This window comes from Mesocricetus auratus, unplaced genomic scaffold, assembly GCF_017639785.1.
Source record: "Mesocricetus auratus isolate SY011 unplaced genomic scaffold, BCM_Maur_2.0 Super-Scaffold_100015, whole genome shotgun sequence".
Classification (NCBI taxonomy): Eukaryota; Metazoa; Chordata; class Mammalia; order Rodentia; family Cricetidae; genus Mesocricetus; species Mesocricetus auratus.
The window spans coordinates 43,498,813-43,522,724 of NW_024429198.1; the positions used below are offsets into that span (position 1 = coordinate 43,498,813).

At 46.3% G+C, this 23,912-nt stretch overlaps 1 protein-coding gene across 1 annotated transcript in view; it reads left to right on the top strand.

Moving 5' to 3' along the window:
• The first annotated feature begins 292 nt into the window (after positions 1 to 292).
• Lama3 (laminin subunit alpha 3) overlaps positions 293 to 23,912 on the top strand; it is a 231,863-nt gene continuing 208,243 nt past the window's right edge. Inside the window, exons 1-2 of the mRNA XM_040757846.1 lie at positions 293 to 640; positions 23,400 to 23,552. Of these exons, the coding sequence (XP_040613780.1) occupies positions 350 to 640; positions 23,400 to 23,552 (444 nt within the window). The 5' untranslated portion in view covers positions 293 to 349. The remainder of the gene's footprint in view (positions 641 to 23,399; positions 23,553 to 23,912) is intronic.

A 23,912-nucleotide genomic window follows, 5' to 3' on the forward strand; every position in this document is an offset into this window, starting at 1 on the left:
AGAGGCAGTTTCCTGCAAACCTCGTGGAAGAGACCGCTTTGACGTCTGACCTGGCTGTGAGGACAGTGAGGACCCCTCGCTGGTCCTCCTGACTTAGGGGAGCTGGGAAAGTTTGCAGCCCCAGAGTTCACGCCTGCGGGTTCCTGATCATGCTGGTGCCAGAAGCCACAGGAGTTTCCGCAACCCAGTAGCCGCGCCTATATGGCCCAGCACAGCGCGTGGAAAGAGGGGTGCGGCCCGGGGCCCCGCCCACATCCCGGGCTGCCCAGGAGCGAGCGAGCGCAGAGAGTGTCAGCCGCCTGCTCCCCGGTGCCACGCCACGCACAGTGAGGAGCCACAGAGCCACGCGATGGCGGTGGCTCCTGGCTGGGCACTGTGCTCCTCACCGCGGCTGCTCATGCTTTTGATGCTGCTGCTGCTTCTGCTGTTGCTGTCGCCCTGCTGGAGCATGGTGGCTCAGGACCCTCGGGCGGCCGCTCTCAGCCTGCACCCGCCCTACTTCAACCTGGCCCAGGCGGCAAGGATCTGGGCCACCGCTACCTGCGGTGAGCGGGGTTCGGAGGTCGTAAAGCCCCGGCCGGAACTTTACTGTAAATTGGTGGGCGGCCCCACCGCACAGGGCAGCGGCCACGCCATCCAGGTATGGTCCCCAGGGGTAGCGGGGATTGGATCGAGAGTGGTGACTGACTCTCTATATGCCAAAGGATGGGTCTTCTTTTCCTCACTTGAGCTAATGATCTCAAGTGTCAGGGACCAGGCTGTTCCAAAGCCAGACTGGCTGGGGAACCTGTAACCTGGGCGCAGGGCTCTTGGTACGCGGGTGCAGAGGTAGCACTGCCTTAGACGCATGCCATCCTAGTTGGGGTGGGCAAAGTTGTGGTCCGGTTCCAACCTGCAGAGGAGAAAGCCCTAGGCTTGGTAGCAAATGCCCATCACCCAGATGGCGCCGGGCCAACCCGGGACTGACCCTGGGCATCAGAGGCAGCTCTCTGCCATACTTTTCGTTTTTGCAATCTTATGCCTAGGAAACTTCGGTAGCATTTCCGGTTATATCTGTAGTACTACTTCACTGTAGTACTACAGATAGTTCATTTCATCTGACTCTCGACCCGCAGTTCCGGGGGCCAGTGAGACCTTCAGGGGGCAGAAGCAGACGCCTCACACTGAACACCTGGTGAAAATGAGGACGGGGGCTGTTGGTGCCGCTTAATCAGCACCTGGCGCCAGCCTCTCACACCCAGGCCTCATCCTGGGCTGGGAGGTGCACAAAGGAGTAGGCTGAGAAACAGAATTTTACCCTAGGGTGGGTGTGAGTGCTTGAATCCAGTCTTAAGTCCAAATCCTCTCCCCGGGAAGTGCTGCTGAAGAGAAGTGTTGCCAGAAGAGGGAGGAATTTTGGAGCTTAGCGTGTCTGGGTTAGTGTGCTAGACAGACAGTCTTGACTGGTATCACCGTCAGCGATAGGTAGTTGAACGTGCCATGTAGTAGATGCGGATTTATCTATAAATTATGCGTATGTGAACATCCTAACATACTGTACATGTCTCACTACATGGAAAGAAAAACTTGAAAGGATAAACAAATGATAGTTTTTTTAAACTATAGTGTAAATATACAAAAAGGGAAACGGAAGATAATGATGATGAAGATACTTTTAATTTTCTGCAACAGATTATCAATTACATTCTGTTTAATTATTTGTTATTGTGGAAAATTAGTCATGCATACAAATGTAATTGTGGAGTTCGTTCAGACACATTTAGTCTGGCACTTGTTGCTCAACAGTTCTAAGCTGGTCTTACAGGTCATAAATCTGAAAGATGTCTGAAAAGGTGGAGGCTCATGCAGAGGACATAGCCCAGTGTAGAGTGCGTGCTTAGCATGCGGGAGGCCTCAGGTTCGATCCCAGTACTAAAACCAAACAGAAAACCAAAAAACAGCACTCTAGGCTGCAAGACGTGGTGGTCTCTACCTGTAATCTCAGCACTGGGGTGCCTGGGGCAGGAGGACTGGGAATCTGAGGTGCACCTAACCTACATGACAAGTTCAAGAGCAACTTGAGCTATCTCGAGGGCACCTGTGTGGAAGAAAATCATTAAACTCTTTATGATGCTGGAACTAGCTTCAGGGTGCATGTGTGCTGCCTCAAGTATGTCCCCTAATGGTGCTCCTAGTCTACTTAGAACACAGACTGAGAGGCCAGAGTGGCCTGAGGTAGTGAGGTCGGCTTGTTCCAGGGTGCCTGAGGTAATGAAGTCCACTTGCCCCAGGGTGCACAGCAGTGGGCGTGGGGCAGAGGTCGGGGTCGTAGCATTTTTGTTGGTTCGCTGTCCTCTCTTAACTCTGCTTTTCTTTTCCTTCCCACTATGGATTGTAAACAGTGTCCTGGGTCAGTTACTGCGGTGTGTGGAAGCCCTGAATTACAGTACTGCATTATAGGACAAAGGAACATACTTTTCACTTCAAAAAAAATGAGGGTAGTGACAGACAGAGGAGCATTACCGAGTCGGTGCTTGTGACGGGTTCCTTGCTGTCTGCACCCACTTGGAACTCACTTGGAAGTTTTTCTCCCAGGAGAAACTTGGCTAGTCATAATTTCCTTTACATGAGACACTCATCATTTTCTGCTAAGGAATCGTGTGTTTTAATGTTTCAGATAATCTGCTCAAAAAGCACTGACAGTTTCTTTTGGAAAAACTTAAAATACATTAGAAAAATCTGTTTCCACGTTTAAGTAAATGAAAATATGAAACTTTTAAAGTTAATGAATTTTTGGCTTTGCTGCAAAGAAAGGCATACATTCCAAACATCTGCCTTTCTGGATGTGTTTTCCTCCTTGAGACTTCTTAGAAAAGTGTTTACTTTCCCACACACAGTTGACACGAGCCCCCCACTTTGACAAAATAGAGGGTCTGGTTTTTTTTTTTTTGGTTTTTATGAGACAGGGTTTCTCTGTATTGTTTTGGAGGCTATCTCGAACTCACAGAGATACGCCTGCCTCTGCCTCCCGAGTGCTGGGATTAAAGGCGTGTGCCACCACCGCCCGGCGAGGTCTGCTTTTATTTGTGTGTAAATATCAGGTCACTGTCCAACAGAGTCCTGCAGGCAGCCAGTTGTCACCCCAGAGAGTCAGCAAGTTCGTAATGCATGAGAAAAATCCATGTAATTCTTCCTTCAAAAAGTGTTTTATTGTTGTATATTAATTATACATGACAATGGACTCCAATTTTCACACCTGCCAATCACACCCATACACTGACCACTGTCCTTTCCCTCCCCTTCTCTCCTCCCCCGACCCCTTTCCTAATAGTTCAGCTTCTACTCTCCTGACTTTTGAAACTGAGATTCTGCACATGAGGGAGAACACAGGGCATTTTTTCTTTCTCAGTCTGGCTCATTTTGTTTATGACCCCCAACCATAAAACAGTTTTCATCTCCACTTCATAACTGTAATTTTGGCACTGTTGTGAACGGTAATGTAAACACCTGTGCTTTCTGATGGTTTTAGGCAGCCCCCGTGAAAGGGTCTTTTGGTCTGAGGGGTCACGACCCACAGGTTGAGAACCACTTTCTTCATGCACTCATCTGTTGGTGAACCCCTAGGCTATTCATATCCTGGCTTTGTAAGCCATGTGAAAATTACAGACACGCAGGTATCTCTGTTGTGAGCTGGCTTTGCGTCCTTTGGGTAGGCACCAGGATGTATGGTGTGATTGCACTGTGTAGAAGTTTTGTGTATTCATGTTCTAAGGAACCCCCGTCCTGACTGCCGTAGTGGTTACAGTACTGTATATTCCCACCGGCGCTGTACAAGGACTTTTTGTGAATCCCCACCAGCATATCTTCTACTCTTCGTGGTGCCCATGTTGACTGGGATGAGATGGACTCTCAATGTAGTTTTGATTTGTGTTTGCAGACTAAAGACATCAAACATGTCTTCATGTATTTATTGGCTGTTATGTTGGGGGAAAGTATCTCAGTTTGTCTATTTGTCCTAGCGATCAGTTGTTTTGAACTTCTCTGTGTATCCTGACTCTTAACCCTCTACTAGCTGAATCACTGGTGAAGATTTCCCCCATCCTGTATATGTCTCTTCACTGTGAGTTGTTTCCTGTGGTGTGCAGAAGTCTTTTAATTATATACAATCCCATCATCATGTCTTGCTATTATTGTCTGGCCCATTGGAGTCCCGTTTAGAGTGTCATGGCTTATCTCTGAAAAATCTTTGAGTCATTTTGTATTGATTTTTATCCAGGTGAAAGGTGGGAATCTACTGTTACTTGTCTATATGTCAGTGTCCAGATTTCCCTGCACAGTTGTTGAAGTGGCTAACTTTATTTTCTCCAACGTTTATTTTTGGCATCTGTGTTGAACATCAGATGGCCATAATTACATGGGTGCCTTCGGGGGTCTGTTTCTGTTTTTGTGACAAGTCTGTGAAGTTTTAATTACCATGACTCTGTAGTATAATTTAAAATAGGTATTGCGACATCTCCAGCCTTGCTCTTTTCGATTAGGATTGCTGTAGCTGTTCAGGATGGTTTTGGGCTTTCAATTAGTTTTGTGAAAAAATGTCATTGGGATTTTGACAGGGATCACACTGTATCAGTAGATGACTTTCGGTGACATGGACATCTTAATTGTATTTATTAACCTGGGGCCAGGAGGTTTCGTCAGGAGCTTGCTGACAGAAAGTGGTAGGGATGAAGCATGTGTAGCAGGGTTCTTTAGTGGCAGCTGAGCAGAAGGATGCCCTTTTTTCAGGGAAACACTAGCAAGGAGTGGAGGTTAGCTTCTTGCTCTTCAGCCTCTCTGAGGGAGCTGGGTTTCACCTCAACCTTTGAATCCTGAAATCTATAGAAGGGTAGAGACTGAGATAAAGTTCCCTATAGTGCCCTGTTAGAGCCAGGGCCTGAGGGAATAGAATCCCCTCCTGGCTGGGGCCAGTGTGGCTGAAGGGCTCCTGGTAGTGGCAGAGTTGCAAATGCCAGTTTGGACTGCTTAAGGTGCAGCCACCATATTGAATGTAAAACAGCACGTCTTCTAGTGTCTCCTCAGTCTCTCTCTTCAGTGTTGTATGGTTTTGACTGTAAGAGTCTCTCACCTCTTTGGTTAGGTTTATCCCAAAGACTTTATCAGGCCTTTGTGAATGAGATTATTTTCCTGATCACTTTCTCAGCAGAATTATTGTTGGTATATAAAAAGCTACTGAGTTTTATAAGTTGATTTTGTTGTTGTTGTTTTTGAGACAGGGTTTCTCTGTGTAGCTTTTTAGACCAGGCTGGCCTCGGACTCAAAGATATCTGCCTGCTTGTGTCTCCCAAGTGCTGGGATTAAAGGCGTGTGCCACCACCACCCAGCCTATATGTTGATTTTTTTTATGCTGTTACTTTGGTTAATTTGTTTGTCAGGTCTGGAAGGTTTTTGGTGGGATCTCTAGGACCTTCTAAGTATAGGATCATATCATTTGGAAATAGGAATCCTGTATTTATTTACTTATTCATTTGTCTTACTGCTGTAGCTACATTTTAAGTTATGTATTGAATAAAAGCAACAACAGTGGACATTCTTATATTGTTCCTGATTTTAGAGAAAATTATTTGAGTTTTTTCCTTGATTTGTAGTATTTATTATGTTGAGTCATGGTGTTTGTATATGTAGTTTTTTAGACTATTTTCGTGAAGGGATGTTGGTTTTTGTCAAATGATTTCATACATCTGTTGAGATGATGATGATGTGAGTTTCTTATTGATTCTATGTGGGGTTGTGCTTTATTTTCCAGGTATCATTTATTGAATCATCTTTACACTCCTAGAATGCAACTAGCATTATCATGGTGAATGATCTTTTTAGTGTTTGTTGAATTTAGTCTGCAGATATTTTGGTGACCATTTTTTTTGCACTAATGGTCGCTAATGTTTACCTAGAACATTGGTCTGTCTGTGGTTTTCTTTTGCCGATTTTTATCTTATTTGATTTAGGTATCTGGGTAATGGTGGCTTTATGGCTAGCATTAGAAGTACTCCTTCCCTTTCTATTTTATAGAGTAGAGTGAAGATTATAATGTTAGCTCTTCTTTACATATTGTACAACCAGCAGGGAATATTCTTTGTTTATTTGTCTGTATTTTGATATGGGGTATCTCTGTAGCTCTGACTGCCCCAGAACTCACTCTGTAGACCAGGCTAGCCTCAAGTTCACAAAGATCTGCCTGACACTGCCTCCTGAGTGCTAGGATTTTACCCTAGTTCATAATTGTGGGGAAGTCGAGGCAATAGTTAGTCACAGATCGGACGGAGGAAGAATGAATGCGTGATTGCCACCACTCAGCTCACGTTCTTCTCTCGTGTACTGTCAGGATGGATCCTACAGGTGGCGCTGTTCTCGGTGGGCTGGGTTTCCCCACCTCAATTACCACTATCAAGATACCCTCCCCCAAGATATGTCCATTGGCCATCCTGATCTGGACAGTTCTTCACTGAGACTGTCTCCAGATGATCCCGGATGGTGTCAAAATGGCGCTCAAATGTAACCACCACTGGAGCTAACGTTTCCCGAAGCAGCAGCTTCAGAGTGGCTCCCAGGGCAGCGCTCTGCTCTCACGCTGATTCGAAGGACCAGTGTTACAGTCTCTGAATCAGCTGCAGCCAGACTTTCTTTTCCGGTTTGTTTCTGCACTGGCTTTCCAGGCCGCCTTCCCCCTGTTCTCTTTCTGTCACTCAATTGTGCCTCCCTTCCTCCCCTCCCCGCCAAGCAGTCGAGCCATCTGGTCTCTGCCCTGTTGAGCTCTTTCTCGCCCGCTGTCCCAATAACCAGTGTCTGGGTCTCTCAGAAGTTCCCTCTGTTTAAACTTCGGTGTGTCCTTCTAGTCACTGGTGTTGCTGAGAAGCAGTTTTCTGGCTGTTTGAGAACCGCTGAGAAACTGGCAGAGGCTGCCTGCCAGCTTCAAATTTTAAATGCTTTAGCATGAGATGACTGGTAAACTCTGCATAGTCAAAAGAATCTCAAGCTCACTTCTCATTTCAATTCAAGGTTCTGTTTAAGAGGGAGAATCCATATTTTTGACCATATGTCATGGTCACATGCTCTGCTCATGGCCTTCCGTCTCTCTCAGACGCTCAAGACCTGGAGACTAGGCGAAGGCCCCTCTGACAATGTGCATATTAACATTAGCAAAATGGAGTCTTTCCATTTAATACTGGGTGCACTGAATTGCTTGCTACAGCCAGTGTTGGGGAGACTTTTCCCAGGCATGGGTAGAGCAGGTGTGTAGTAGGAAGGCCTCATGGAGATCCATGTCTGTGGTTCCCCCAGACTTGCCCAAGGAGGGCCACCGCATGCTCCCCAAGTTGCAGTTTTAATGATAGGTAGGTTGGCCCTGTTGTCGCCTTTCCGGATCTCACTGGGTTTGCAGAACAGGCCATGCACAGAGCTGTCGCCCCCAGTCACAGTGGGAACTGGGTACTCAGGCTCACTCAGTGGACTCCATCCCTAGGTCAGGGTAGAACTGGTAACTTTGGTTTGGCGATATGCCAGATTTGGTATTTTCCTCTGCAAAGAATGAGCCATAATTGCTTTCTGCTCTAACAGTTGAGGGGCTGGAGAGCATAGACTAATTGCTGGCAAGAAGCATGTTTGGGGAAGGAAGGCAAGGCTGAGCTCTGGAGGCTGGCCTCCTGGACGCCTTCACCCAGTGTGGACAGGCGTTCATGCACATTTGTCTTTCAGAGGCAGGAGAGGCGGCTGGGCACAAGCGGAGAAGAGCAGAGAGATTATGTTTGTATCTGAGTGAGGCTGCACTTGACTTAGCCTAGATACAGCTAGAGATTGGCAGCAGAGGGTTAACTAAAGCAGTTCTGTTTCCTCAAACTTTCTAAAAATAAATTTTGTGAGACCAGCCAGGATTAGAATTTCATGCCAAAAGCATCTACAAAAATTAACGTTGCAAAATGAATAAGGGTCATTACTAAAAAAAAAATCTGGTCCCACAGTAGTGGTTTATTTTTGGTAGTGCATCTATAACAGCAATGCTGGTATTTTATTTTATTTATTTATTTATTTGGTTTTTGAGACAGTGTTTCTCTGTGTAGTTTTGTAGACCAGGCTGGCCTCCCCCTGCCTCTGCCTCCCGAGTGCTGGGATTAAAGGTGTGCGCCACCACTGCCCAGCTCCAATGCTGGAATTTTATTGGTACCTTCTGTCAACAGGCAGGGTGATTTATAAATCTGAGTTTTGTTTGTGCGTGAACACTACTCACTGTGGTGTTTCTGGCCCTAAAGATCCCTTGAAGACTTCATAGTCTTGATATTACTCAGTTTTTTAAATTTTTGTTTTGAGAGATTTCTGTGATCCAAGGTCCTTCCCTGTCCTCAATTTTGTCACGAAGCCTGAAGCACGACAAGAGCTTAGAAAGTGTTGGTGTTGGGATGGGGTGGGCAGGAGTTAGAGGCTGTAAAGAAGTTGACCTCACAGGTAATTATGAAGGATGAGCAAAGAGTATGCCACATCTGTGCACTGATTTTAATGTTCCCTTAACTATAGAATCTGGAGATGTTACCTATTAACACGTTGGACAAAAGCAACGACAACATAGAAATGGTAGACTATGTTGAAAATATAACATTGAGTTTAGGGGTTGAGATACCTCAGCGGTTAAGCTTACTTGACGCCCTTCCCAGAGGACCTGGGTTCAGTTCCCAGCATCCACCTTAGGTGGCTTACAAATGTTTGTAACTCCAGCTCCAAGTGAATGATGCTGCTGGCTGCAATGGGTACTTGTGTGCAAACAGACACATTTAGGCATACAGTCTACACACAACTCAAAATAATAAGAAGAAAATCTTTATAAAAAGAAATAAGTATAACCAAGAGTCTGAACCGGCTTGGCATAAACACTGCAATTATCAGGGACGAAATGCACATATTTGCCAACTGAGGTCTTGCATGGTGACAAGTCCTCCCAACCTTCACCCATCCCTGAACTCCACTGTGGTTTATGTAAAAAGCTTGTATTTGACTTGGATGACACTGCTGCACACATACACACATGGACAAGTGTGAGAGTGTTTGCTATTTCCTATAAACCACAACAGAGTTTCAGCCGCAGGTTTGTGTAACTTGGGACCAATGGTCATAAACAGGAAACTGAATCATACTAAGGCTCTGTTTATAGAACTATTGTGTTTGTTAACAGGGCCATACTTTTCATTCATGTAAAACCTTTGAGTGAGGGCTGGGAAATTTAAGACAGCTACTATGTCCTTGACCTACCTGTAACAATTATTAATGAGAAAAGTTATTTTGAGAATTCAGACAAATGTCCTATACATTTGAGGGTGACTAATACCTTTATTTAATTAAATTGTTTTATATTTATGAGTGTTTTGTGTGTGTGTGTGTGTGTGTGTGTGTGTGTGTGTGTGTGTGTGTGTGCACCACATATATGCTTGGTATCCACAGAAGCCAGAAGAGGGCATCAGATTCCCTGAGCCTGAAGATGTAGATGCTTGTGGGCCACCATGGGGGTGCTAGGAATTGAACCTGGGTCCTCTGGAAGAGCAGCCCACTCTCTCTCTGGCCCCTCCTGTTGTTGTCTGTGCCTGTGGACCTCAACCAAGGGTCAGCAATGAAAGCCCGTGTATAAAGCACATGTGGAGAGGCACACACAGCTTCCCTTGGCGAGTCGGCTTGACCCACCACTGGAGAAGCATGTTCTACACACCAGACCAGGCGCTGCTTCAGCTTGTTCTCCAGCAAACCTCAGGGAGCTAACACACCTCTGGGGTTGCTGAACCCACGAATGAGCACACTGTTTTTGTGCCCTGAATTGCTGTTGCCATTGAGAGCCCAGATCCGTTTCTGAGAGAAAGAAACCTCAGTCACAGGAGAGGCCCGAGATGTTGTTCATCTCAGCCCCTTGTACAGAGGGGTGTCAGGGGGGCAGCTCTCCAGGCTGAGTCTCTTTACTCCACACACGAAAACCACGTATTTCTTCATATCTTTTTCCAGTGTTTGAAACGTCTTTCTGCACAGTTTTAGTGAAGCATAATTTAAATTCTATTAAATGTATCTATTATATTACAATTCTTTAGGCAGTATGTATAAATGACTTACCTTCAAATTCCAGTTATGTGTCGGTGGTTGTAGGGTTTTGAACACCTGTGAGTCCTGAGAAAGCTGACTTTCATTGTTGTCAGCTGGTTAATTCAGTGGTGTGGGGAGCAGATCCCGGGAGTTCCCAACTTCATCGGTTTCTGACTCCCCGCAATTGTAAGGCTTTATTACTTTTTTGTCTCACAACACGCTGGGGGGGGTAATTTTTATTTTCTTTGCCCAACCCTGGCCTGGAATGAATTCTTCAAGGAGTCTGGTCTTACTGAATATGACATTTGGAGACCAAGATCTGGCGCTTTGTCCTCTTGTCACTACTAATGTGCCATTGTGTCCAGACCCATTCAGTGGCCACGGCTTGGGAATAAATGTATTAGCTGGCTCTCCTCTGTATTTAGACTCTTTGGTATTATTCTTTGGGGTAAAATTGAATGCATATGTTCATCCTTTCCAAATCTTACATCTTTAATTAATTCCCCCATCCATTCAGAAACAATTGCTAACCCTTTATTGTTCTGCATTCTGAGGTTGCAAAGAGCACCCATTAAAAGTTACCTATAGATGATTAGTGCTCATAAGGCCTCATTTTCTGCACACTGCAGGGAAACTCCTTGGTGGAGTGTAATGGCATCCTGTGTCTGAAGAAGCTGTTCTCACGGGTGAGTCTTATTCTAATGGTGCCAGCTCCCTGACGTTGGAAAACGATCTCACTTCCTTCCCTACATGTAACACACACACACACACACACACACACACACACACACACACACACAGAGTGTAATAATGTAGAACATAGTTTGGTCCATTGAATTTAGGTTGCCAGGCTTGCACTGCAAGCAGCTTTTCTATTGAGCCCCCCCCCCAACTTGTCTCTGTGCTGACCTCTTAACCATCGCAGTGATTTAGGAGTTCATGAAGGACTTGCTCATCTTACCAAAAAGGACTCTGAAGCACAGAGAAGTTAAGTGACATGTCTAAGACCACAAGCGTGTGGTACAGCCAAGATTCAAGCCCCGGGACTTGAAGTGTCTGTTCTTAGCACACTGTGCTCTGCTTCTGTGCTAACCCTGAGCAGGTGACCATGCGTTCCTCAGAGCTCCAGCTAGCTGTGCACGTCTAGCTGATTCCACGTCACCTTGGGGCTGTTTCTGTTCAGATCCCCTTCCATGCTGGCTCATCAGTTACCTGAGTGGGGTGGGGGGGGCAGGACCGCTTCTTCCTGTTGTGACGGTCTCTCTTGTGGCAGCTTGTCAAAGGGCAATGCCAGCCTCAAATTTCCTGACAGAACAACAGACACCCCAGCGGAAGCATTGGGAAAGAAAGTGCCCGGGTTTCAGCGAGCTGTGCTTTGGAAGGCAGGTGTTCTGTGAGTGTTCCCTGGAGAGATGAGAATGAACATCTTCTCATTCCAGATAGGGCACCAATGACAGAGCAAAGTAATGATTCCAAACCCAAGTCTAGTTGGGTGAGCCGGTGGGTTGCCTGGGTCTGCATGTAAAGCTCAGGTGGTGTCCCCCAGGCAGACACCGCATTGAAAACACACCCCAGCAGAGGTGATGACTTCCCCAAAGCTGCGTACATGGATTCCTCCCATTGGTTAGTCTCCCACCTCCACACCTTCTCATGCCTTCTGACGCCATAAGCCCCTAAGACCCTGTGCAGAAGGTGGCAGGAATCTGACTCGAGGTTCCAATGAGCCTTCCTGTACCCTTCTTCCATGAGAACTCCACCAGAAATGACCTGAGTTCTCACAGCTGCTCTTGAAGATAGTAATGCCTCAGGTGTGGCCTTGGTGTGCCTGACGCATCAGTTAAGATGGATGTCTGGGACTGCTTCCCCTGACGGGTTTCAGAGGGAGCACAGCCCTGCAGACATCTTGAGTTTGCACTGCTTGCCTCCAGAGAGAAACCACCCAGTGTGGCCCTAGGTCAGCCTACAAGTGCTTTCTAAGCCAAATCAGTTACCTACAGAACCTTTTGGTGGGATGTGAGGGGTCTGTCTTCAAGGGAAAGCACCTTGGGGGTAGAGCGAACCAGACTACTGCAGATGCAGATGTGGTCCTTAAATGGAATGAGGAGAGGTCGTGACTGAACAGATGGCGGGGATCACTCAGTTCGGAGGCTTTGTATATGAGGTGCTCGCCAGACTGGCACAGACAGAGTAAGGGTTCAGGCCCATTTGGACCAGCTCACGTGAACACCTGTGTACCGGCCTGCATGACCCGTTTGGAGACTTTCTTACTAGGGGCTTTGGCTGAGGCACCTCACGTATCTCCATCAAGACTTCCTTTGTGTGAGATTAGATTGTTGAAGCTGTCAAAAGGAGTCCACAGACAGGACACTGACGGCTCTGGAGGCTGGGGGTCCGTCAGCAAACCGTTGTCCCAGCGAGTCCCTCTCGGGTCTCATTCCTCTGCTGCGGTGGCTGTTTTCTCCCTGCGCCTTTACGCTCTATTCCCTCTGGAAAAGCCTGTGTCCTAATCCACCCTCATAACAACACTGGCTTTAGGGACACGCACAAGGCCTTAGGGGTGCCCACCCAGCCTCATTTTACGGTACTTATGGCCTCGAAGTCTCTTTCTCCAAATACAGTCACATTCGGAGCTGGTGAAGATTAGGTATTTAGCATATGAATTTTGGGACTCAATTTAGCTCACAAGTAAGTGTCTTGGGTGAGCCCCACCTTCTCCCTCCCCTAAATTGACATCTTAGCTTTCTTCTCCTACTTCCAGTGCTTTCGTCTTGGGACATAAGAAGCCTTGTGGGGGCAACTGCTCCTGCCGCCTGACCTTTGCACGGTGATATTTCATGGAGAACAGTGGAACCCCAGTACTCTAGCACCCCCTTTTCTTCTTGGCCTATTGCCTGCATGGTCACAGAGAATGAGCGGTCATCATAGTTTACTTTCTTACTCTGCTTGACCGGTTTAACACCTGAAGGTGGACAGAGGCCAGCAAAGTGTCCTTTGAGGTGACCTTTGATTCCTACCACCTATAGCGATAATGCTAACAGATGCTCTTGTGTGTGATATTCATTCGCCTGCACATTTAACAACTATTTACTGATGCCACTGAGCCAGGCATGTGGGATGGTGGTAAAGGGCAGGTGAGACATTTTGAAACAAGGCAGGGAAGGCCCCTGGCCTAACGTACGGTGGGGAAGTGGTGAGCAGTGAGTCAGTGGAACCATCACAGGTCATCCCTGAGCTGGGGAGAGGACGTAGGAGTCCATGATAAAGACCGATGATGGAAACTGAAGGCCCGGAGGGGCATCCAAGTGAGAGGATGGGGAGTACATTACAGGCGGAAAAGCAACGGAGGCCCTTGAGGGGGGAACGCGACATGTTCTACGTTTTCTAGGAGCTAAGGAAACCTCTCAGCCCCCAGGTGTGAGAGACTCGTGAACCTCTCCAGGATTTGCAAGCATCTCACCCTGGCTCTGTGTGCATTTATATTCCTTCTGTTCGGGAGGAATTCAAGTTATAAAACTAAAGCATGGATGGATTTGAGACAATGGGAACATAAATCAGAAAAGAATCTAGCTATTAGATTAAAGTGGTAACTGGAGATTGAAGGGGAGGAGTCCGATTTGAGGAAATGAGTTGGGCCAGGGTCTGACCGGCTCCCCTCCCCAGTACCGTGTCTGGCTCATAGCAGCCAATGGCTGATGTTCAAATGAATAGTCCACTAGGCAGACACACTGCCTGCAGTCTAGGCCTCCGGCTGTGCTCCAACAAGGAAGGACCAGGTCTGCAGCAGGAAGTGCACAGGCCTTAGAAACCCTTTTGGAGTGGAAAAGAACACACAGGAGAAGCATACTGTCACCAGGAAGTGGCAGTAGTTATTTTTCTTTCCTTTCTGATTTGGCCTTAATAAGCAAGAGATGTCAGCACCTGAGAGGTCTTGGGGACCAGGCAGATCTGGTTAGTGTAAGAGGTGCTTCCTGGCCAGAGAAACCAGCAGAGAAGTAAGGAAGCTGAGTCTGGGGAGGCTCAAGGTGGAGCAGGCAGGCTTGCATGGTGACAGAGAAAGCATGTCCAGGTGACCTTAATGACGTAGTATGTCTATAATGTCCAGTCCATCCCCAAATGGAAACTATCACTAAACCACAAGTTAACTTGTAGCTAAATAATACATGTCACCTTAGATTATTAATTATATCAATGGATATTGAATGCCTTGACCTTAGGGTATTTGCTATCCAAAAATTAGCATAATTTTTAGAAATATAAATGATTAGTGATTGAATAGGATATAAATTGGTAAGAGACTGCAACACAGCTACTCCTTGTTAGGGGAAATCTCTCTGAAAATAGTCTGAAGCTGGGTTCAGTGTGTTCCCTGGGTTAAAAAATAGCTTGCATAAAGGCCTCGAGGCAGCAATAGCTTCTAGGCAATTGGAGAAATAGCATCAGTGTTGGAGAGAGGGGGTAAGGGAGGTGTAGTTGTTCATGTAAACTTTTTGAACAGGCCAGAGAGAAAGGCTCTGGGTGTATGGGACACAGATGACATCTTCATAACCACGGGAGGGAAGGCAGGCATATTGGGCTTAGCACAGTCTCAGGGAGGTGGTGGATTAGAACTAAACTGCTTAAATGGTTTGTGCATTCTTAAGAAGGGGAAGAACATCAAAGAGCAAGGAGGATATATGCAGTAATAGCTACAAGGAGACTGAGAGGGAAGATGGGCAAAAAGCTCCTTGATGTAGATAAGTACCGCTGTTGACATATGGAAATCTAAATGCATCTTTGTGTAGCTGGATGAGTCAGAATGTCAGGTAGGTGGTGCCATTGCCACAGAGTAGATGTCCTCCAGCCCAGGACAGACTGCAAGGTACCAACCCCAGATGCCTTTATCTGGTCTCCTCTTTCCCCCTCTTCTCCAGTGCCCAGCCTGAATCATCTCTTCCTGGGTTCCTCTCTTGGCTCCCCCTTGGACAGATTGTTCCTTCTGCCTCTGGCTCCCCAATGATTGTCTCTACCTCCAGGATTTATCTAGAAAACAAAATACATATGTGCAGAGTGCAGGGTGTCAAACCTTACTTGCAGGTGCCTCCTTTTGCCTTCACTGTTGCCAATGCAGTGGCTCTGTGACCACAGCCATCGGTGTCTCTTTGGTGCACCTGTGTATCAGCCATGGCACCCCTGTACTTTCCAGGCTCATAAGCAAAAGAGTCATTATGGGGGCGTGTGCGCCTTTAAAGAATTCTGGTCCTGGCTCTCACCAGAGATGTTGATTCCGTAAGGATGGTGCAGGATCCTTGAGTCTGCATTTCCAACAAGCACTCAGTTGGTTCCAGCAGCGATGTGGTCGCGCACCAGAGCAGAGCACTTCATGCCCGGCATCACATCTAACCCTCAGAAGTATGGCAAACATTGGCAGGACTATCACATTTACATAAAAAGAACCACAGCTTAAAGGAGCCAAGGAATACCACCAATGTTTCACAGTTGTAATTGTGAGGATCAGGGTTGGAACCTCTTCCTGCTGTGGTTTGAATCTATAATCCCTCCCGAAGGCCATGAGCCTGGAGAAATGGGTAGATCATGATGGGCTCTTGGGAGGTGACAGATGCCCCTGAGACGGTACTCAGCTGAGGGAGGGGTCCTTGGGCTTGTGCTCCTAGGGGCTGAGTATAATGGCTACTTTTCTTGTTGCTGTTACAAAATACCCAACCAAACAAACAAATAAACAAAATCATAAGGAAGGGAGGGAGGGAGGGAGGGAGGGAAGGAAGGAGGGAGGGAGGGAGGAAGGAAGGGTGAATTTTGGCTTTACAGTTTGAGGGAGCATCATCATGGCTGGGAAAGCATAGTGTCAAGAACGTGAGGTAACTTGTCATGTGGCATCCGTCAGTAGTCAGGAAGCAGAGATGAACAGCTTGCCTTCTCCTTTTTACCCACTCTGCGACTCCAGCTTATGGAACGGTGCTAGCACACTTATGATTTGATTATATACACTTAGAGTGTATGATCATATATACTGTTATATGACTCCAGCTTAGGGAACGGTGTTATCACACTTAGAGCGTATGATTTGATTATATACACTTAGAGTGTATGATCATATATACTGTTATATGACTCCAGCTTAGGGAATGGTGTTATCACACTTAGAGTGTATGATTTGATCATATACACTTAGAGTGTATGATTGTATACACTGTACTATGATATTTTTCCTGAGGAGGTGAGACACAATTGCCTACTCATCTCAGATAGAAACTGACAACAGATCAAAGCGGTCATATTACTGAAGTTCAGTTTGAAGAGTCGTGAACCTGCAGGAGTGTGGGTGTAGGGTTACTCACACTATCAGGACTATCCAAGAGCAGCTGTATCATTGAAGAGCCTGGGCAACTCTTCCTGGAAGCTACAAACACCACCCTAGTTAATCCAGTCTAGAAGCTTCATCACAGACGTGCCCAGAGGTGTTTCTTCTGGGTGATTCTAGATCCTGTCAAGTTGAAAATCCGTATTCGCCGTCACAGGGATCCATCTTGTTCCTGGCCATTTCTCTTCCCTGCCCCTTTCTTGGCTTCCTGGTCACCATGGGATGAACAGCATTGCTTTCCACCATATGCTCCACTCTGCCCTGTCTCGGGACCAAAGTGATGGGACCAGGTGACCGTGGACTGAGACCCCCCAAAATGGAGAGCCACAACTTTTCCTTCTTTTAGAGGATTTTCTCAAGTGTTTTGTCTTGGCTACAGGAAAGCTCGTGGACCCATCTATTGTACTCCAAAATACGCACCTCCCAAAATGAGCTAGAAAGATCCAACTCCCACCCTGCTTTGAATTTGGACTAGGTGCACACAGTTTTGAATTACTCATTTGCATATACTTGTTTATTTTTCTTAAAGTTTTTCCATAAGCACTTAGAACCAGCCTTGATGCCCTTATTTCCCCTCTCATTATATCTAGAAGCCTGGCACAGCAGGGAGGAAATGTCCCAGCCCTCAGTGCTATGAAACGTGCAGGAGCCCTAGTACCATGTACTTTGTGTGCTGTGAAACCGCCACTCACTCCATATCACAACTCTCTCCACACTGTGCAAACTTCCAGGAAAATGACAAAGTGCTTGCTTTAACGATTGTAACCACACCTGTGTGCTTTGGTGCCTCTCAATGGGAGCAGGATCTTTGCAAAGAGGCAGCCTTAGGTTTGGAATTGGCTTACTGCAGAAAATTCTCCACGCTAGGGCTGGTTTAGGTTTGAGCACTGGAGATATCATAGTCTTTAGAATCTTAGAGAGTGGTGGCTTGGTGTGGAGCCCCTGGCAGTGAGTATGCAGGACGGCGCTGCTGATGGATGGGTGTGGTTAGATGCTCCTCTTGCCAGGATTCCTGTGCCTGATATGAGGGCAAACCTGTAATCTGCTGCCAGGCAGAGCTCCTTCCTGAGCTGGGCCTCTGTGCACATCTGGTGGTGGAAAATAGCACAATTGTTATGCCAGCTCAGCCTCACATTCCATCCACATCGGAGACAGGGCTCTTTGATGGAACTTGCAGCGAGGCTCAGCCGGGGAAGAGTCTGAACAGTCTTGGGCTGAGTGTAGCATCTCTAGACCCCTGTGCAGTCCTGACTCCAGCGTGTCCTAGCTGTGTGGCCTCAGGCAAGGCAGTTTAACTCTTTTTTAAAACACCTTTTTATTATATATTTAAATTAGAAACAAGCTTGCTTCCCATGTCAGTCCCAGCTCCCTCTCCTCCATGCCCACTCCCTCCCAGCCCCCCACCCAATTCCCACTCCATTCCCCAGGGAAGGTAAAGCTCTCCACAGGGAATCTCTAGAGTCTGTCATTTCATTCCAGGGAGGGCCCAGGCCCTTCCCCAAGTGTCCAGAATGAGAGAGCATCCCTCATTGTGGGATGGGCGCCCAAGGTCCATCTGTGTGCCAGGGATAAACACTGACCTACTACCCAAGGCCCCCAGATTGCCTGAGGCTCCTCACTGGCACCCAGTTTAACTCTTTTTAATTTCATGTGTCCACCTTCAGGTCCCATGTGCTTTGCTATAAACCCCAGAGTGTAAATTCCAAGCCAAGTACATCGTGTCCTGGTGCTCTCAGCTTTCCACATGCCCATACCATCTCTGTTCTAGCAATTTCTAGCAAAGTGTGACGGTCAAATGACCTCTCTGGTCTCTTAGCAACTTTCTCTAAGGGCAGAGTCACCCATTCCTGTTATTTCTCTGATTTCAGCCTGGTTCTGACATTTTAGGATTTGAGCAATTTGAATAAATCGAAACAGTTCAAACTGAAAAACCTAAGTTCTTTCAGGGGGTAATGTTGGAACCAGTGCCTATATAATTAGAACCATACAGTGTTTATACTACTAATTCAATGCAGACTATGACGTGTAAGAGGGTATTTAGCCTAAGACAATCATCAAGAGTGTTGGGAGCTATCAGAGGCTAGACTCTCCGTTTTTATGAAGAAATGCCGTTGCTGAGCCACAGGATGGATGCTGGCTTATCTCCTGTGGACTCTCAGTGCTGGAGCCTTAAATTGGCTGTTTGGAATGTCCCCTTTCCTTTCTTTTTAAAAAAAGATTTATTGTATTTTATTTGTGTGTGTGTTTGTGTGTATGTGTGTGTATGTATGTATGTGTGTATGTGTGTTTGTGTGTGTATGTTTGTGTGTGTATGTATGTGTGTGTGCATGTGTGTGTATGTGTGTGTGTTTGTGTGCATGTGTGTGTGCATGTGTGTGTATGTGTGTGTGTTTGTGTGCACGCCTGTGTGAGTGGATGTGCATGTGGGTGTGCAGATACCCACAGAGGTTAGGAGAGGGTGCTGGATCTCTTGGAGCTGAAGTTGTAACTATTGTGAGCTGCCTGATGTGGGTACTGGGATCTGAACCCTGTCATGATTGAGCAGGAAGTACTCCTGATCGCTGATCCATTTCTCCAGCCCTCGTTCCCTTCCTTCCTAGCACCCTCCATTGCATTTCCTCCTTCCTACATTACTAGGCTGACAACAGTCTCAGCACAATTCACAGTGAGTCTTTCGTTCTGTTGATCTGTGGGTGTTGGAAACTTCTGGTACAGAGTGTCTGCAACAGTTTGCTGTGTGTGTAGGGCAGTATTTACTCTCTTTGTGCCCCCTTCCTCCTTCTGACTCCCATTAGATTTATTTATGGTCATTAAAATTATTGGAGTTCAGATGCAGGGTTGGATTAAAGATTTCTCCTTTCCTTCAGTTTATGGCATGTTCCTATGGTCCTTCTGTGTCACACATGTGTATGCATGTGTGTGGTAGTGTAATATTAAAGTAAACATGCATGAAATGTAGAGCCTAAACGATGGCCCAGGAAACACCGTCCTGAACCCTTTATTAGTTATGCTTTGCTTCCCTCTGTTTCTTTCTTTCTTTTTGCTTTGTCTTCTTTTCTGAGACAGTCTCACTATGCAGTCTCAGGGCCTCAAACTCCTGAGACTTGTGCTGCAGGGTTTCCATTGCTGTGAAGAGACACCATGACCATGGCAACTCTTTTTTTAATGAATTTTATTTAAATTAGAAACAATCTTATTTTACATATCAATCCTAGTTCCCTCTCCCTCTCATCCTCCCTTGCTCCCCACCGACCCCCATATCTCCACTCCCCAGAGAGGGTGAGGCCTTCTATGAGGGATCATCACTCTTAAGAAGGAAAACTTTGAGGTGTCGTCTTACAGTTCAGAGGTTCAGTCCATTATCATCATGACCGGGAGCCTGTGCAGGAAGACATGGTGCTGACTGTATCTTGATATGCAGGCCACAGGAAGTTGACAAAGACACTTGGTGGTATCCTGAAACCTCAAAGCCCACCCCCCCACAGTGACACACTTCCACCAACAAGGCCACACCTACTCCAACAAAGCCACACCTCCTAATAGTGCCACTCCCTACGAGATTATGGGGGCCAATTACATTTGAACTACCACACACAACTTCCCAAGTACTGCAATTACAGGCATATACCTCCATGCCCAGCTGCTTCTTTAAAATACTTTTTATTATACTCACATATTTTCTAAAGAATAAATGCTTTCATTGTGGGTTGCTTTTAATCTTATGCTATTTTCACTAATGTATTTCCAAGATTCTGCCATTTTGCTGAATATATCCATTTTTTTCATTGTTGTCCACACAGCCACTTGGGGTGTGACTATGCCATTCTTGAATTACCTGCTTTCCTTCAGCCACACACAGTTAGGCTAGTCTCCGAATCTTGCTCTGTGAACAGGTTGCAATAAGTATCCTTGCATCTGATGCCATCAACAATGTGTAAGCCATTCCTTTTGAGTTCTAAGCTCAGGAGTTGTATTGCTATGTTCTGAGTGTGAATTTACTTTAGGAGTGATGCCAAAGCAGCTTCCGAAGTTTTTATAACCTTTCTAATGCTCATAGCACCACACTTTAAATCCGGGCAGACTGAGTGTGTGTAAAATTCTACTGCATATGGTCTGCCATAACTGCTATTGGTGGTGATGTAGATATATTCTCGAGTGTTCTCTGCCTCCTCTGTGAGCAGCCTGTTTTTATTTTTGCCCATTTTTCTATTGAACTGTTTGTACTTCTCTAGATACTGTGAAAAAATTTGGTGTATGTTTTGGAAATTTGGTGATATTCTGTTCTCTGTTCAATTATGATTCTTTTGAATATAATAATAATAATAAATACTCCAAAACTTGGAAGCTTAAATCAATAGCAAAAACTTCCCTCCACAAGGAAGGCACTTAGTGCTCAAACCTGGCAACTTAAGTTTGATTCCTGATGTCTACATAAAGGTGGAAGGAGAATCAATTGTCTAGGGTTGTCTTTTGGCCTACACACACACACACACACTCACACACACTCACACACACACACATGATTAGTGGCAGTAATAATAATTTTTAGAAAACCTTTAAAACCCTTAAGAACTTGCTAGAGGAGTCATTGTTCTGCTGGCCTTCTCCATATGTGACATCTTGGCCAAAGTGACAGGGTACAAAGAAAGCCGGCACAAACTGTGGCCCCAGGAACTGATGGCCCTCATATCTCCAAGGTGCTGCTTCCGAGTTCTACAAATGTCGTTATATACTATCAAAAGATAAACAGCTGTACAGACAGCTTGGCACATGGGAAGGAACAGTTGTTCACCACACAGTTGTATACGAGCACATTGGGCTGCACACCAGAACCAAGTTTATGTCTGAACATTTGAGAATTACTGAAAATGCCAGAATGCTTCCATTTGCCTCGGCACGCTTCTGAGGAGGTGGTGAGCGTGGTTTTGCTCCTTTACCTCCCTTCTCTTTCATTCAGCTTATATTCTGGGATAACTTAGTTTGGGAGTGGAGTAGTTCAGTCTGTGAGGTCCATCCCTGGTGGGGGAAGCATGACTCTGATCTGGGCAGTGGTGGTACACGCCTTTAATCCCAGCATTATGGAGGCAGAAGCAGGCAGAGCTCTGTGAGTTGGAGGCCAATATGGTCTACAAGGCGAGTTTTAGGGCAGCCAGAGCTATACACAGAAACCCTGTCTCAAAAAACAAAACAAAACAAACAAAACAAAAAACCAAACCAAACCAAAACAAAAAAAAACAAAAAAAAGAAAAAAAACAACAAAAAAGAAAAAACCCAAACAAACTCATATATATATATGCATATATATATATATTTATATATCAAACACAAGGAAGACCAAGGTTCAGCTTTTTGGCTGGTAAATAGTTGTAAAATTCTGCATTGAAAAGAACAAAGTAGAACAAAACAAAAATCAAAACTATCTGCCTGTCAAAAATAGTAGTTCATTTAGGGATTGGCTATTCTAACATCAGATGTCACCCCAGGTTAAAAAACGGACTCTGCAGCCGGGCGTTGGTGGCGCACGCCTTTAATCCCAGCACTCGGGAGGCAGAGGCAGGCGGATCTCTGTGAGTTCGAGGCCAGCCTGGTCTACAGAACGAGTTCCAGGACAGCCTCCAAAACAATACAGAGAAACCCTGTCTCGAAAAACAAAAAAAAACAAAAAACAAAGAAAAAAAACCACCAAAAACCAAACCAAAACAAAAAAACCAAAAAACTGACTCCGTTTTACAGACGGAATGAACTGCTTCTCACTCTGGCGCTGGCAGCCTCATCTCGCTGTTGATCCATGAAGTCTCGTTCAATGCGTGTGTCAGTAAGGACCACCTGGCCACTGTCTTTGCTTGCGCTGGTTTTTCAAGTTGGGACACTCTAGTGTTTGAGGCTAAAGACCATTTCCCAGAGACCTCTTCTACACTCTCACAGGCATCCTAAGTGTCTTCTCGGGCTCCACAGAGCACTGCACTCCACAGGACACTGCGGTCCACAGGACACTGAGTTCCATAGGACACTGAGTTCCACAGGACACTGAGTTCCACAGGACACTGCGCTCCACACGACACTGAGTTCCACAGGACACTGCACTCCACATGACACTGAGTTCCACATGACATTGAGTTCCACAGGACACTGAGTTCCATAGGACACTGAGTTCCACACGACACTGAGTTCCACAGGACACTGAGTTCCACAGGACACTGCACTCCACATGACACTGAGTTCCACATAACATTGAGTTCCACAGGACACTGAGTCCACACAACACTGAGTTCCACAGGACACTGAGTTCCACAGGACACTGAGTTCCACAGGACACTGAGTTCCACAGGACACTGAGTCCACACAACACTGAGTTCCACAGGACACTGAGTTCCACACAACACTGAGTTCCACAGGACACTGAGTTCCACAGGACACTGAGTTCCACAGGACACTGAGTTCCACAGGACACCGTGCTCCACACGACACTGAGTTCCCCATACGACACTGCGGTCCATACGACACTGCGCTCCACACAGTGACTCCACAGAACCCGGCTGCATCCATGGCTTCTTGGGTGTTTGTACTCTTTGAGCCTCTGCTGGGACTGAAAGGCCATCCTCTTTGCACCCCAGCACCCCACGTGGAACTGCTAAGATGAGGGTTTGAAGAGTCCAGCTGGTTTGTTAAGGAGAAAACACAGAAGGCTTGTAAAGTGTTGTGTGGGTCAGGGGACACAGAGCTATGATGACAGAAGGAAACAAGCTGGCTCCAGGTGACAGGGTCTCACACCAAGGGAAGGGAGGAGGCCTGCCGGGTTGCTGTCTCCGAAGCACATTGCTGTAGTGCTACAGACATTGCCATAGTGCTACAGCATCTCTATGCTGGGAGAGCAGTCTTGGTTTGGCTGTTTCTTTCCCTAAACTGATAAAAAATATTCCTTGAAAACGTAAAAAGCCCTTTTTTTTCTCTCCCTCAGGGCCAGTTCTGTGACTATTGTAACTCTGAGGATTCCAGGAAGGCACACCCGGCCACCCATGCGATTGACGGATCTGAGCGCTGGTGGCAAAGTCCCCCTCTCTCTTCAGGCATCCAATACAACCAAGTCAACCTCACACTGGATCTGGGTCAGGTGAGTTTCGCTTGTTTTTTTTTTTTTTTAGGAATTGATTTTTTTTATTTTTAAATTTAAATTAGAAACAAGTTTGCTTCACATGTCAATCCCAGGTCCCTCTCCCTCTCCCTCCCCTCCTCCCCCACCCTCCCCCCAGACCTCCCAGGCCCCCTCTCCCAATCCCCACTCCTTTCCCCAGGGAGGGTGAGGACCTCCCTGGGGAGTATCCATAGTCTGTCATTTCATACAGGGCATAATGCAAATATAAAATTATAATTTTCACCACTTTACGTGTATTGTTCAGTGGCATTTAATACCTGACGTTGCTGTAAAACACCATCACCTTCCATAGTCCTCTCCTCTTCCTCTTATAAAGCT